This window comes from Balaenoptera musculus, chromosome 20 (assembly GCF_009873245.2).
Source record: "Balaenoptera musculus isolate JJ_BM4_2016_0621 chromosome 20, mBalMus1.pri.v3, whole genome shotgun sequence".
NCBI lineage: Eukaryota > Metazoa > Chordata > Mammalia > Artiodactyla > Balaenopteridae > Balaenoptera > Balaenoptera musculus.
In genome coordinates this window covers 24,308,262-24,322,459 of record NC_045804.1, presented here as the reverse complement: position 1 = coordinate 24,322,459, position 14,198 = coordinate 24,308,262, and the positions used below count along the sequence as shown (strand labels likewise).

The 14,198-nt window shown below is 46.7% G+C and overlaps 1 protein-coding gene across 6 annotated transcripts in view; it reads left to right on the top strand.

The window, feature by feature from the left end:
• Positions 1 to 880: 880 nt before the first annotated feature.
• Positions 881 to 14,198, top strand: part of ACSF2 (acyl-CoA synthetase family member 2) — a 29,959-nt gene continuing 16,641 nt past the window's right edge. For 2 of the 6 annotated variants that reach the window (XM_036837514.1, XM_036837511.1), the window contains exon 1: positions 955 to 1,172. In XM_036837514.1, the coding sequence (XP_036693409.1) occupies positions 1,063 to 1,172 (110 nt within the window). In that variant the 5' untranslated portion in view covers positions 955 to 1,062. Of the gene's footprint in view, positions 1,173 to 14,198 lie in introns of all 6 variants that reach the window. The other 4 variants (XM_036837515.1, XM_036837513.1, XM_036837512.1 and 1 more) reach the window with 4 other exon arrangements.

Genomic DNA, 14,198 nt, shown 5'->3' with positions numbered 1-14,198 from the left:
TCTGGGTCAGGAGAGGGGAGGCCACCCTGCCAGGGTCTTTCCCGTATTGCTCTCCCCCTTCTCCTCTGGAAGAAGGGCCATGGCTACACCGAGACACTGCGGACCTGGCACATGTGCCACACTGCTGTCCAGTGCCTCTTTTCCTAGCTAGGTCCAGAGATGGGCAGTCACCTTCTCTCCATCCTGCAACCACCCCTGGGCCTCAGGGGACCACAGGGAGGGTCTGGAGAGAGAGAGGTTTACTTTTCATTCACTCCTCAGCCTCAGGAATTGTGCCTGGGGCGCGGGGGTGGGGGTGGTGGACAGGTTCCAACGCCTGAGGCCACCTTAGGGTGCACTGCAGGTCAAGGCTGAAGTCCGGGGGAGGGATGGGAGGCTGACGCTTGGGACGTGGGGGTCCCCTCCATTTGTTAATGGAGTCCCTTCTGAAGCTGACGTCTGTCTTCACCCAGTACTCGGGCCGCAGCGGTCTCAGCCGCGCCACGCTTTGTCCCAGCTGCCTCCCCTCCCCCGCGGGCTCTCTGCTCCAGCCGGCATGGTTGGGGGCGCTTCGCGCGGGCTTCCCTGGCCTCTGGCCGGCAACCCGCGGTGGGGGTGGGGGCAGCACGTGACCCGCGCGCCAACACGGCTCGGGGGATGGCCGCATCTGGTGTCGCCGCGCCGCGCCGCGCCGCTGGCTCCCCCTCTACGAAATCAACACGCTCTTGCGCCCCCAAACCCAAGCCCCTGGTGGTTGGGAAGGGAGACCTGCCTTGGGCTGCGGGCCGGGGACGTCGGATCCAGAAGGAAACCAGGGCCATTTTAAGAGGGTGGGAGAGGGTGGGAGAGGGTGGGAGGGGGAGGGCGGCGGGTCCAGGGGAAGGTCACCCGCGCGCTTTCTCTTCCTCCAAGCCTCTCAGGCCTCGCCCCGCCCCGCCCGCCCGGCACCTAGTCCTCCGCAACCCATAGGCAGAGGCGACCCTCCCGCCTCCGCGCCCGCTCCGCGCTCGCCCCGCCTCAGCACACTAAAAGTTTACTCGGGCCCGGACGCGGGCGTCGCGAGCCAAGGCTGTCTACGTCGGGATGCTGCGCGTCGGGAGGCTGTGCGCCCGGAGCCCGGGGGTGCTGGGGGCCCGGGTCGGCCTCTCCCGGGTTTGGCAGGAAGTGGGGTTGTGGGGCGTCCGTCCCCTCAGGTACGCGGCCTGGGAGGAGAGGGACGGGCCCCGTCCCCCGGAGGGGATCTTGGGGGTCCTGCGGAACCTCTCTGGGGGCCGATCGCGCTCGGGCTGGGAGGCCTGCGGCTGCCCCACCTCCGGGCGGCACACGCGGGAGAGTAGGTACCCTGCACCTGGCACCTAGGCAACAGGAAATGCTGGCCTGGCCCACGCAGACTGGGGCTGCGGCTGGTGGCTGGCAGGGACCCTGCACTGACTCTGGGCTCTGGTCTGGGACTTTAGGTTCGTCCATTCGCGGGCACACTGATGGCCAGAAGTGGGAGCCTTTAGCAGTCTGCCCCGAGGCGGAGGGACAGGGGCAAGGCCTGTACTCTGTCCCCAGGACACTGCCTCTGAGCTGGACCCCTTGCAGGGATAAACTTGAGGATCTTCCACCCGGTGTTGACCACCCTAGGCCACTAAGCTCAGCAGTCTCCCCTCTCCTCATCAGCTGCTGACAAACACCGCTTGGCTCCTTGCTACTTACCGGGTCTGTTTTCTTCTGTCCTCAATGCAGAGGGTGGGATGGGGGCTGGCAGGTGGAGGATGTGAGTTTCCAGTAGTTTTGCTGCCTCTACAGCAACACAGTAAGTAATGTTACCTCCCTGTAAGATTACAGATGTGAAAGTGTGTTGATTAAGCAGAGCTGGGCTCCCGCTGGCGTTATCAGTGGTGGCTTTCATCTTCAGCACCCAGCAGGGGGAGGCCTGGGCACCACTGAGCCTGCCCTGCCAGCCAGCTAGGCCAGGTACTAGGTCTGGGGTCAGGACACGGTTTTGGATACCAGGTGGAGTGTAGGCCTGGACATGGAAACGTGACGAAAAGCCGGAAGTTCTCTGAGAGAACTGCTCGGTTAAAAAAAAAAGAAAGAAAAAAAAAAAGGAATGAAGTTGGAGGGAGATGCAAACTCTTCCTCTTTGGCTAGAACTCCAAGATCACAACGTTTTGAACTTGCTGGTTTCTGAAGATAGAAAGCATGCAGTGCTTTCAGATCACTAGGCTTAATTTTCTGGGAAAACCCAGTGGCTCATGGCAGGTCAGCAGATGGGATTCTGATGAAGAAAACCGTTCTCACTGTTTCCCCACCAGGGAAGTCCCCTGACCTTTGACTTTTTATGTGTAAACAAAGCAGGTCTCTTACCTGCTACAGGCCTACAATTGCAGAGTAGGGGCACCAGGCCTCAGAGAAATTCTGACTCTGTCAGGAGGAGATCCAAGTGTCCAGAGAAAGATTTCCTGAGCATTTGGCCTAATTCCCTCCCATTCCTGCCACGCCCTTGTGCTTGAGGCCTTACTTACTGACTATGGTGGTTTGACCTGATTTTGCTCCTACTTTGTCCTTAAGAAGCCCTCAAGAGTCTCAAGCATTCAACAGATATTCCTGAGAACGTCACCGACACGTCAAGCACGGGGTGGGTATTGTGGTTATGAAAGCCAGAAAACGCAGCCCTCCGGGAACTTGTAGTCTAGTGAGGGAGAAGATAAGTCAAGATGATCACTACTCAGTGTTCTGGGTGCCATGGTGTGGAAAGCTCCTGGACTTCTGTCCTCTGCTCTTTCTGACCTGGTCACATACAGCCTGCTTTCTTGCTGACAAACACCCCATGCCTGTTACCTGTCAGATCCCCAGTTCTGCCTGTTAAGAAAAAGCAAGAACTTTGAAGCCAGACTGCTTTGGGTTATAGCCCTCCACCTACCTGCTGCGTGACCTTGAGTGTGTTACCTAACCTTGGAGCCTGTGTGGAGTTTGTCACTAATGCTACCTACATGCTGGATTGACAAAGGCTTGCTCTTCTCAGCCTTTGCTTTGGGGCAGAGTTGGTACCTGAGAACCTCCAAATGGGGTCTGGGTAGGAATTTCAAGTGATTTGAAGGTAGGAGAGGATTTCCTCCTCAGTGGCCTCTTTATCGCACCTGGTTCTCTCTTCTGGCCAGTTACCAAGGTGTCAGCCTCTGCCCAGCCCTAAATCTAGCCCCTGGATCTTCTGGACATTCCGCTATCCATCAAAGTCAGGGCTGTCCACAGCCTTTTCCCCAGAAGGAAAGAAGAAGCTGTCCATTGCTCTACAGACCTCCTGAACCACCAACCCCTTCCCCTTGTCCACATAACCCCATCCCCAGGGAAGGCAGGTGGTCTAGTTTGGAGCTTCAGGGAGCCTAGGAAGGCAGAATCCAATGCTGATTCCTGATGAACCTCCAATAAGCAGGCTTCCTTCAGACCTCTAACGCTGGCTTGGGGCTGCCAGTGAGGCAGCTGCACCCAGGGTGTTGGGAGCACTCAGAGCTGGGAAAGACACAGAGAGCCGTGGCTCAAGCCTCTCAGAATCAGATGTGACCCTCAGAGCGGGGGCTCCAGTGACTCAGTGCTGATGGTTGGTGCAAGGGCATGAGTGGGCTTCATGGACCGCCCTCCAGGGGGATGCCTATAATCAGGTGGGACCAGTATCGGAAACTAAAATGATGTCCCTATACGAGGGGATTATATTAAGCTAGGAAGTGTTTTGGGTAGAAATCACAATAGAAAAATAGACCCTTCCCATAATCTACCAAAGATGATTAACAAGGGATTTGGTAATGATATCCTTACTCACTACTCCAGTCTAAATGTAATAATAGAAAATAAACTATAAATTTGGACATTGTCATCAGTGACTGACTGGTACACATCGGTTTTAGTTACCTCTCCTGCCTTGCACACAGTAGGTATGCAATCTACTGTAGAGGGTGCAGTGGGGGATACAAGGATGAATGAACTTGTTTCCAGTGGCTTCTTTGCCAAAAAGGGATCTGCAGGGGAGGATCATAGACCCACTGATTCAAGGCAGTAAGGATGCTATACCAGGAGAGTGTCAATCAAAGCAGGGAAGAATCTGATAGGTGGGAATGGGATTAGGTAAGACTTCCTAAAGAAGCTGGAATTTGAGCCTGATTCCTCCAATGATAGGTCTGTGGTTTGAAGGATGAAGGCCGTATACTTGTATTGATATAAACTCTTGCTTGTGCTTGAACTCTTTTGAACCCTGCGTATGAAGCCCTCCTAACATCTCCCACATTATTTATTTATTCAATCTACAGACAAAGACTTTGGAGCCAGACAGATCTGAGTTCAAAAGAACCACTTTCTAGCTGGTAGCTTTGGGACTAAGTTAAACTTGAGACTTTTGTCATGTGTAAATAGTGTTGTCGTGAGAGTTAAATGAGGTCGGTCGCGTAAGAAAATTCTTACCCACAGCCTGGTGCTAATGAGTTATGAGACAGAAAGTACTTATGTAACAATGGCTTTGCGCATTGCTACAATGACCCCAAGACCCACAGTTTAGAGCCTTGTCTGGAGAGTAGGAGGAAGACCGTTCTGGCAGAGGCAACTGCTTAAACCAAGCTGGGGCTGCTCTGGTTGAGTTGACAGACCCATCCATGATAACGCTGAGTGTTGGGATAAAGGACTGCTTTTGTTTCCCCCCTGATCAAACTAAAGTACAGGATGTAATTTCATCTCTTAAAGGGGCCTTGCTAGAGGAGTGTCCTGATAAATGACAGGAACCAATAATCCTGCCAGGGGCCTCTCCTTTCAGAAATAAACAAGCTGTTTTTCTACCTTAGGAGTCATGTTCTGTGAATCTCATTGGCATGCATGTATTTCTCAGTTTGGGAGTCAGATGACAGGAAAGCAAACCCAGCCCTACCAGTATGGCTTTAGGCAAGTCCCTCAACCTCTCTGGACCTCGGTTTCTTTGTAAAATAGGCCACTTGGACAAGAAGCACTCTGCAGTATTTCTGTGGACTTTCTGTGATTCCTAAGGAGCCTGGACTTTGAGACTTGGATCCCTGAATCCAAGAGGGCTGTGGTCGAAAGTAGGAAGCCTTCCTACTTGTATGAAATCTTACTTATGCTTAAACCCTTATGAACTCTTCCTAACCTCTGGACTCTCTGGTTTTCTCTAGTCCTCTGTGAGTGAACAGAAAACATTGAGGGTTTTGACCCTAGAAAGCTAAGATCTAAACCTTGTAGGTACCTTAGTGATGCAGGTGTTCTGAATCAGCCTCCACCCCTGGCTCCTGTGTGCTTTCCCCATGAGCCCCGAACAGTGGCCCAAGGGAAAATCTGCAGCATGGATGCCTTCTAACCCCAAGTATTTCAGGCCCTCTGTCTTCTTGAGTTTACTGGACTCAAATAATAATTTCCTGTTTACTTTCTCTACATGTACAAAAACACATATACACCATCAGTTTTATTCGAGCTAAAAATGGAAGTTTCCACCAATACAGAGTGCCTTGCTCAAAATCTTCATTGTAGCTCTTACCACTTGGGGGTTCTTTGTAGTCTGTGTTCTTTGTAAGCTGTGGACTCCTTCAGGAAGGTTATGTTGGGTGGTGGAAAGATCATGGGACTTTATGGTATAATTACAGACAGTAAAATGCACAAATCTTAGGTGTGCAGTTTGATGAATGTTAACAAATGTATTCACCCATTACTCAACACCCCAAGATACAGAACTTGTCCAGCGCTCTAAAACAGTGCTGTTCAGTAGAAATATACTGTGAGCCACATGTGGAATTTTATGTTTTCTAGTAGCCATATTAAAAAAGTAATAAGAAATAGGCAATAAGTTTAATGATATATTTTCTTTAACTTAGTATAGCCAAAATATCATTTCAGCATGTAATCAATCTTTTAAAAATTGCTAAGGAGGTATTTTATATTCTTTATTTCATAAAGCCTTCCAAATCTGGTGTGTATTTAACACCCACAGAACACTTCAATTCAGACTAGCCATGCTTCAAGTGTTCTAGAGCCACATGTGACTAGGCTACCATATAGACAGCACAGCTCTAGAAATTTCTCTAGTGCCCCTTTCCAGTCAATTCCCTTCCCCAACCAGAGACTATCACTGTTCTGATTTCTAAGCTCCATAGATTAATTTTGTCTATTCTTGAATCTCAGAGTATATACTCTTGTGTCTATCTTCTTTTGCTCAAAAACCAAGGGTTGCTTTTGGAAGGAGTGACCTATTAATCTTGACAAAAAATTCATGAAAGTGTGTGTTATACATTAAACAGTTTAGCTTTCCTTGATAACCATGGGGAAAAGGACATGATCTCCTATGCTCAATATTTCACCTCTTGGGTGTGGCAGCATAAAGGCAAGCTGAGAAGTGGGGGCCTCAGAATAGGTCTAACAAATATGTCAAGGGGCTATCCCAGCAGAGAGTGATGGAGACGGTGTGGCTTCTAGGCCCACTGAACTGGGAAGCCCAGTTACACCTTCTGGTCCCCAATATTATATCATCTAAGAACTGATTTTGGTTTTTTTTTAAATAGATTTATTTTATTTATTTTTGGCTGCGTTGGGTCTTCGTTGCTGCGTGCGGGCTTTCTCTAGCTGTGGCGAGCAGGGACTACTCTTCGCTGCAGTGTGCGGGCTTCTCATTGCGGTGGCTTCTCCTGCTGCAGAACATGGGCTCTAGGCGCATGGGCTTCAGTAGTTGTGGCTCGCGGGCTTCAGTAGTTGTGGCTCACAGGCTCTAGAGCACGGGCTCAGTAGTTGTGGCTCACGGGCTTAGTTGCTCCGCGGCATGTGGGATCTTCCCGGACCAGGGCTCGAACCCGTGTCCCCTGCATTGGCAGGTAGATTCCTAACCACTGCGCCACCAGGGAAGTCCCTTGAATAACATCATGTGCTTATCTGCCACCTGTATATCCTCTTTGGTGACGTATCTCTTTATGTCTTTTGCTCATTTTCTAGTTGATTTTTTTTTTTTTTTAACTGTTGAGTTTTCAGAGTTCTTTGTGCAATCTGGATACTAGTCCTTTGTCAGATATGTGGTTTGCAAATATTTTCTCCCACTCTGTATCTCATCTTTTTGTCCTCTTAATAGGGTCTTTCACAGAGCAAAAAGTTTTAATTTTGTTGAGGTCGGTTTATTAATTTTATAGATTGTGCTTGTAGTGTCAAGTTTAAAAACTTTGCCTAGCCCTAGATCCTGAAGATTTTCTCCCATGTTGTTTTCTAAATGTTTTTAATGTTTTACATGCAGTCTGTGATCTATTTTGAGGTTGTTTTTTTTTTCCCTAAGAGACTTAGGTCGAAATTCTTATTTTTTGCTGAGGACCTTTTAACATCATAGTCATTCTTGTGCTCTTGGTGACCACTGCACATTAAAATGACCATCAGTTAAGAAAATGACCATTCACTAGTGCTCTTTGGATTTCATTTGTCACAACAGCTCCTTCATTTTCTTGAACACTAGTTGTATGTTGTAGCTGGTATAAATGTGTCACTCATCTTTGTGGGTACATAAAAATAACTTTATTTCAGGACAAAACAGTTATTACAGGTTAAAAGTTGTCCCCTCCAGCCCAAGCATCTGCCATCTCTACTCCCAGATCGAACACTAGCCTAGTGTCTTTCTGAAAATTAGGGAAAGGAGCCCCCCGACCCCTGCAAGAATGCAGCCCCATGGTGCGTGGATCAGTGAGCAGTACTTGGGCTGCTGGGTTGAATAATGAATCTTGGGGTGATGTGCAAGGGAGATGGAAGAGGAGAGCCTGCCTCTCATCTGCCATGAGCTAGAAGATGCATTGGCACATTTAGCTGGAGCTGTGTCTCACACAAGGGTGAGTATGTTGACTGAGGACTGAGGCTTGCCCAAGAGGACAGCACATGAACTTCATGGGCAGCCTGCAGCCCTTCCTTATTGCATAAAAGTTAGTCTTGTTCTGGCCCTTAACACGACAGGTCCAATGGGTCATTCTGTCTGTGCCAGGAAGTTGCTGTGTCTTTTGAACGTTGAAGTACCCTTCTTAGGAGATCATCAAGCCTCTTGTATTTTTCTTCTTAAAAATTTCATATGGAAAAAAAATTTTTAATACAATCACATGATCAAGTAACAAGCACCTGTGTACCTACTGCTCCAAATTAAAATATAGCCATACTTGTTACAGAAAATGATAATTAAAAGAAATCAAATATTACGGATCAAGCTGATGTGCCTTTTTTAAGTCTCCTCCAACCCACCCCTCACCAGAGAGCCACTGTCATAAATTTAATGTATGTTGTGTCAGAGCAAGTTTTTTGCTTTTAACATGTCTCTGAATCCATAAACAGAATATCATATAATTTGTAAAACGCTTAGAATCCTATCAAGCAGGTAGTAAGCACTCTTAGTTTTTTTTGTATGTCCACAAACAATACTTATGCTTTTATAATTTTAGCAAAAATTATATCACTGTGCCCTTCTTTTTTCACCCAACAGTATATTTTTGAGATCTATTTATGTTGACACCCATAGATCTAGATTATTCTTTTCACCTGCTGTATAGAAATCCTTCATGTGACTATGTCTCCAGCAGTGCAATTGCCGTATTAAAGGGTTGACATTTTCAGCTTTTCTAGAAATTGCCCTGGAGAGGCTGTGCTGCTATGACCACCAGCAGGGACTGAGAGTTGCCATTTCCCCACAACCTCGCAAATACTCAGGATTGCTGAAGGATAAAGTGTTTGCCACTCTGGTGGGGGGCTAAAGGGTATCTTATTGTGGGTTGGTTTACATTTCACTGATTACCAGGGAGATTAGGTGTCTTTTGAAATGTCTTCTGTGAATACTCATATTCTTTGCATATTTATTGTGTTAGATTGCTTGTCTTTATTGATTTGTGGGGTTTTTTTTCCCCCCTTTAATACAGACTAAATACTAATCCTTTGTCTCATATATAAAATGAAATTTGTAAAACCAGGCAGTTGCCGTCTTTTAGCTTTGGTGATGATTTATCTTCTTCTTAGAGCCCAGGGCATAGCCTGGCATCAAATGCCTATAGAGGGGGGGCAGAGGCCAGTCCATGACTTGGAACAAAAGCAGGCTATTGCTTTCGATTTCCTTTCTAAAGCTTTCTTGCTGGTGGCTGCTGTGGCACATTGCCCAGGGGAGCTAGTGGTTGGCCTCAGTGTGGGGGCCGTTCCTGCAGTTCCATGGGCCCCTCGCATCTATTCACGTCCCTCCCTTGTGGCTTCTGAAAGGATTAAGAGGCCTTGCCCAAGACCTGGGGTAATTCCAGCCTCTGACAGGGGCAGGGTCCACCTGCAAACCCCTGACCCAGGTCCCAGGAACCTCCTCCCAGCAGGTAATATGTAACAGGAGGCAAAACAAATAGCTTCTCCCCCAAGTAGATTCTCAGACCTGTGTGCTCAGGTGGCGCGGTCGTCCCTGCTTCCCATGGCTCCTTCAGGGTCCAGCTCTGCCTGTGGTCTCTGCCTGACCCTGTCAGGACCTGTGATCCTTGGTGCTCACAGAGTCTCTAGCCCTGACTTTAGCCACCAGCCCTAGAATGTCACAGAATGCTACAACTGCTCACAGGAGTTCCCTGAGCCAGCCAGCCCACGTATTTTGTTCAGGTCCTGCCGGAAGGCTAGGCTGCACTGAGCAGGGCTGACACCGGGGCACAAGGCTTTCCAGGTGGCTGTAACCAGGGGACTAGGCAGTTAGGGTGCAGAGCCATTGTAGTTGGTGCTAGGAGAGGTGAGCTGGAACCATGGGATCAGAGGCAGCAGAGAAGATGAATCAGATACCACAAATAAATCGTGGAAAAGGGCCAGTGTGGCTTGAGGGCCTGGAAGGTGAGAGCCAAGTGAGGGTGGTTCTCCATGGGCCTGTGGCACCATCAGCTTCAGGTTTGCTGCTCCAGCCCCTGTGCGACCCCCAGAGGAGGCTGTGGATGGGCTGCAGTGTAAAGAGCTGTACATGCAGAAAGGGCCCCAGCATTGCCACCCACCAGACTGGGAAACTTAAGAAAATGAACCTCTTGCTTCATCTATAAAAATGAATAATCCTTTTTACAGATACCCTTTTATAAACACACACACATATTTTTGGCCACCATTTGCAAAAAAGTTGCAGACATCATGCTATCAATATTTTCCATCTTTGCTGATCTCTTATGGTTATTTTGCTTTGATTTGTGACATGGACATCTTTTCCTATGCTTACTGGCCACCTGTCTTCCTTCTTCTGTCATTTTGCAGGGGTTTTTTGTGTTTCATGTGTCAGTGTCACTCATCTGTTTTCGTGGAAAGCTGTTTGTTATTGAATAATGAGGATGTTTTTACCGACTTTTATGGTGGCATCTTGGACAAGTTGCTTAAATTCTCTCTCGGTTGTCTCCATTTGTAAGACAGGGATAAGAGCACTTGGGATGATTTGCCTGGGAAAACCTGCAAGACAGCGTTACAGGGGAGATGCTCACTGTTCTCTCTCTTCCTTCAGTTCACTACCCTGCAGGAGATTTATCCATCTCTGCCCTTCCCCACTGAGCATGCCCATCTTTTTTCATAAATCATAATCATTACATTCCTGACTTGTCATTAAACGTCTCTACAGACATTATTGGAAATTACACTGTCAAGTAGATAGTTATCAGGTGGATCCTAGTTTCCCGCTGGAGCAAGGCCAAAGCCTTGCCTCCAGTCAGCCATATTCTAAGTAGTAAGCAATGTGCCCTGAGATGCTCTGTGCTCCTGTACATGGGGATCATGCACCCATGTAGGAAACGGGTTGGCTGGGCCAGCAGTCACAGGGTACCAGGAACTGCACAGAGGGCACAAAACTGCTTTCTCATATTGGAACTCCCAGAAAGGAAAATTCTGCTACACTCAAAATTGAGCTTATTTCTTTTCTTGAGTAATTTCTAAGATGGAGATCACAAACAGATGTGTTTGCTTGGCTTTTCCAGCATTATTTATTAATGTATGCATGTATTTTGCACAGAAACGTTACGTGCTGCTTTTATTTTTCGACAGGATGGTAAATAGATGCCACAGTCGGTTGCTAAATGTAGTTGATGAATTGTGTTTCTACCAACACTGGCTTAAGCCCTAGAAGGGTCTTCTTTTTAACTTTGTATTGAAGTATAACATAGATTCAGGAAAGTACATATATTTTATATGCTCGCTTGATACATTTTTGATAAGCTGAACACACCCATACAACCAGCACCCGGCTGGCCGCTCTCTTGATTTCTAACAGCATAGCTAGGTTTTGCCTGTTTTGTACATATAAACGGAATCAGACAGTGTATACCTTTTTCTCTCTGGCTTCTTTCATTTAACATTTTTTAATGAGTTTCATTCCTATTGTTGGGTGTAGTCATAGTTCATTTGCTCTCATTGCTGTATAATATTGCAAATAATAAATCACTGTTTATTCTACTGTTTATGAGTATTTGGGTAGTTTTCATATTGGAAATAATGCAAATATCCTGTCTTTTTGGTGAGCACATGTATGATTTCTGTTGGCTGTATACCTAGGAATAGAATTTTGTGCATTATTTTTTAAAGTGTACAATTTGATCATTTTTAGTGTGTTCATGAATATGTGCAACCCCTACCCTTAGCTATCACCTCTCTATCTTCCCATCCCCTCTACCCGAACAACCACTTACTCTACTTTCTGTCTCTACAGATGTGCCTAACCGTAACACTTCACATAACTGGAATTATGCAATATGTGATTTTCTGTGTCTGGCTTCTTTCACTTACCACAATATTTTTAAGGTTCATCCATGTTGTAGCATGTATCAGTACTTCATTCCTTTTTATGGTCAAATAATATTCCATTGTAGAGATATTCCCCATTTTGTTTATTTATTTATCCATTACTGAATATTTGGGTTGTTTTCACATTTTGGCTATTGTGAGTATTACTGCTATGAACATTTGTGTACAAATTTTTTTTTTTAAAGAATTACCATTGATTTTTGTTTTTAATTAAGAAAAATTTTTATTTATTTATTTATTTATTTTTGGCTGCATTGTGTCTTCATTGCTGCGCGCGGGCTTTCTCTAGTTGCATCGAGCGGGGGCTACTCTTCATTGCAGCACGTGGGCTTCTCATTGTGGTGGCTTCTCTTGTGGAGCACGGGCTCTAGACATCCGGGCTTCAGTAGTTGTGGCATTCAGGCTCAGTAGTTGTGGCACAGGGACTTAGTTGCTCTGTGGCATGTGGGATCTTCCCGGACCAGAGATCGACCCTGTGTCCCCTGCATTGGCAGGTGGATTCTTAACCACTGAGCCACCAGGGAAGTCCCTGTGTACAAATCTTTGAACACTTGTTTTCACTTCTTTAGGGTATATGCCTAGGAGTAGAATTGCCAGGTCAAATGTTAACTCTATGTTTAACTCTTTGGAGAACCACCAAACTGTTTTCCACAGCAACTGCACCATTTTACATTCCCATCAGCAGTGCATAAGAGTTTCAGTTTCTCCACATGCTTACCAACACTTGATATTTTGGTTTTTTGTTTACAGCCTTCCTAGTGGGCATGAAGTGGTATTTCATTGTGGTTTTAATTTGCATTTCATGTGCTTGTTGGCCATTCATATATCTTCTTTGGAAAAAAGTCTGTTCAAGTTGTTTGCTTATTTTTAATTGGGTTATGTGCATTATTTATAATTCATTCATTTGGTCATTCATTTGAACACTTCTTACTTTCCAGGCCCTGTGAAGCACTGAGGATAAAACAGTGAACATATTAGTTGCCAAAGATGAAAGGTCAAAAGAACTATTATTATTATTATTTATTTATTTTAATTAATTAATTTACTTATTTTTATTTTTGGCTGTGTTGGGTCTTTGTTTCTGTGCAAGGGGTTTCTCTAGTTGCAGCGAGTGGGGGCCACTCTTCATCGCGGTGCACGGGCCTCTCACTATTGCGGGCTCTCTTGTTGCGGAGCACAGGCTCCAGACACACAGGCTCAGTCGTTGTGGCTCACGGGCCTAGTTGCTCCGCGACATGTGAGATCTTCCCAGACCAGGGCTCGAACCCGTGTCCCCTGCATTGGCAGGCAGATTCTCAACCACTGTGCCACCAGGGAAGCCCAAAAGAATTATTTTTTAAAAAAACCCTTGTTTCCTGACTTCTCTTATGAAATCAGATCTGGCAGCAGATCGGGCCTGAATTTTCACAGGCCCATTCTCTGTGGACACCTTTAGGCGGGGCTGTGCCTTGTCTCCAGTTCCCTCCCAGCTCCCGCCTGGCTGACTCACTCCCACCTGGCGTTTTACAATACCTGGTCCAAGTAGCTAAAGGCTTACTATAGTTGTTTGAGTTGGTAGCAGCTGGGACTCCTGGCGGTCCTGCTCCAACTCCTTAAACTTTCCACAAACAAGCAAACAACTTTTCCTGAAACCAAATCTCTTTATTGTCTTTTTCAGGTTTAAATGGGGTATCTGCCACTTTGTTTAAGAATAGAAAAAGAAGAGGCCGCCCTTCTTGACTAAGGTGTTTGGGTGTGTCTGAGGAAGGAGGGAAGTAGAATCAGCGGTGTTTGCACTTGGTCTTTTGAAACGATGCATGGTTCTTAAGTTTATGAGCAAATTGCATTGATATGTGTTTCTAGAACTCTTCAATCCTTTGAAGGAGCAACCTGTTTCCACCACAACCCTGCCCTACGCAGTCCCAGTTTCTTGGGTTCAATTAGTAAACAATTGTGGAAAAATAAAATTGAGATTAGACAATCTCTGTTGATCAGATAGGGACTAAATCCAGAGCCTAAAGAAGAGAATTACCCATCCCATCCTTTCTCCCTGGATTGGGCAGGCAAGGCTGTAATGCTGGGGCAGTGGTACTGAACTCTCCACTTCAGGCTCAGCTATTTACCAGCTGGGCAGCCCACTTGGCCTCTTTGCACTTCAGTTTCCTTACCTGTACAATGAGAGTTCATAATTCCCACCTGTATTTTTTAGAATTGGCTTAGTGTGTATCACAAAAATCCCCTCTCACCGTGGTTTTAGGAGATGGGAGTTTCTTCTTCTGGGAGATGGCCAGTCTGTGGCCGGCATGGTACAGCCTGCTGTCAGGCTCCAGCCCCTTCTGTCTGTTGCTCTGTGGTGCCCAAGCTCACCATGTGGTCCGAGAGAACTGTCATGGGCAGCATTACAGCCAGTGGGAAAGAAAAAAAGATGTGCTTCTCTTTAAGGGTTCTTCTCAGAACCTGCACACACGACCTCTCCTTAA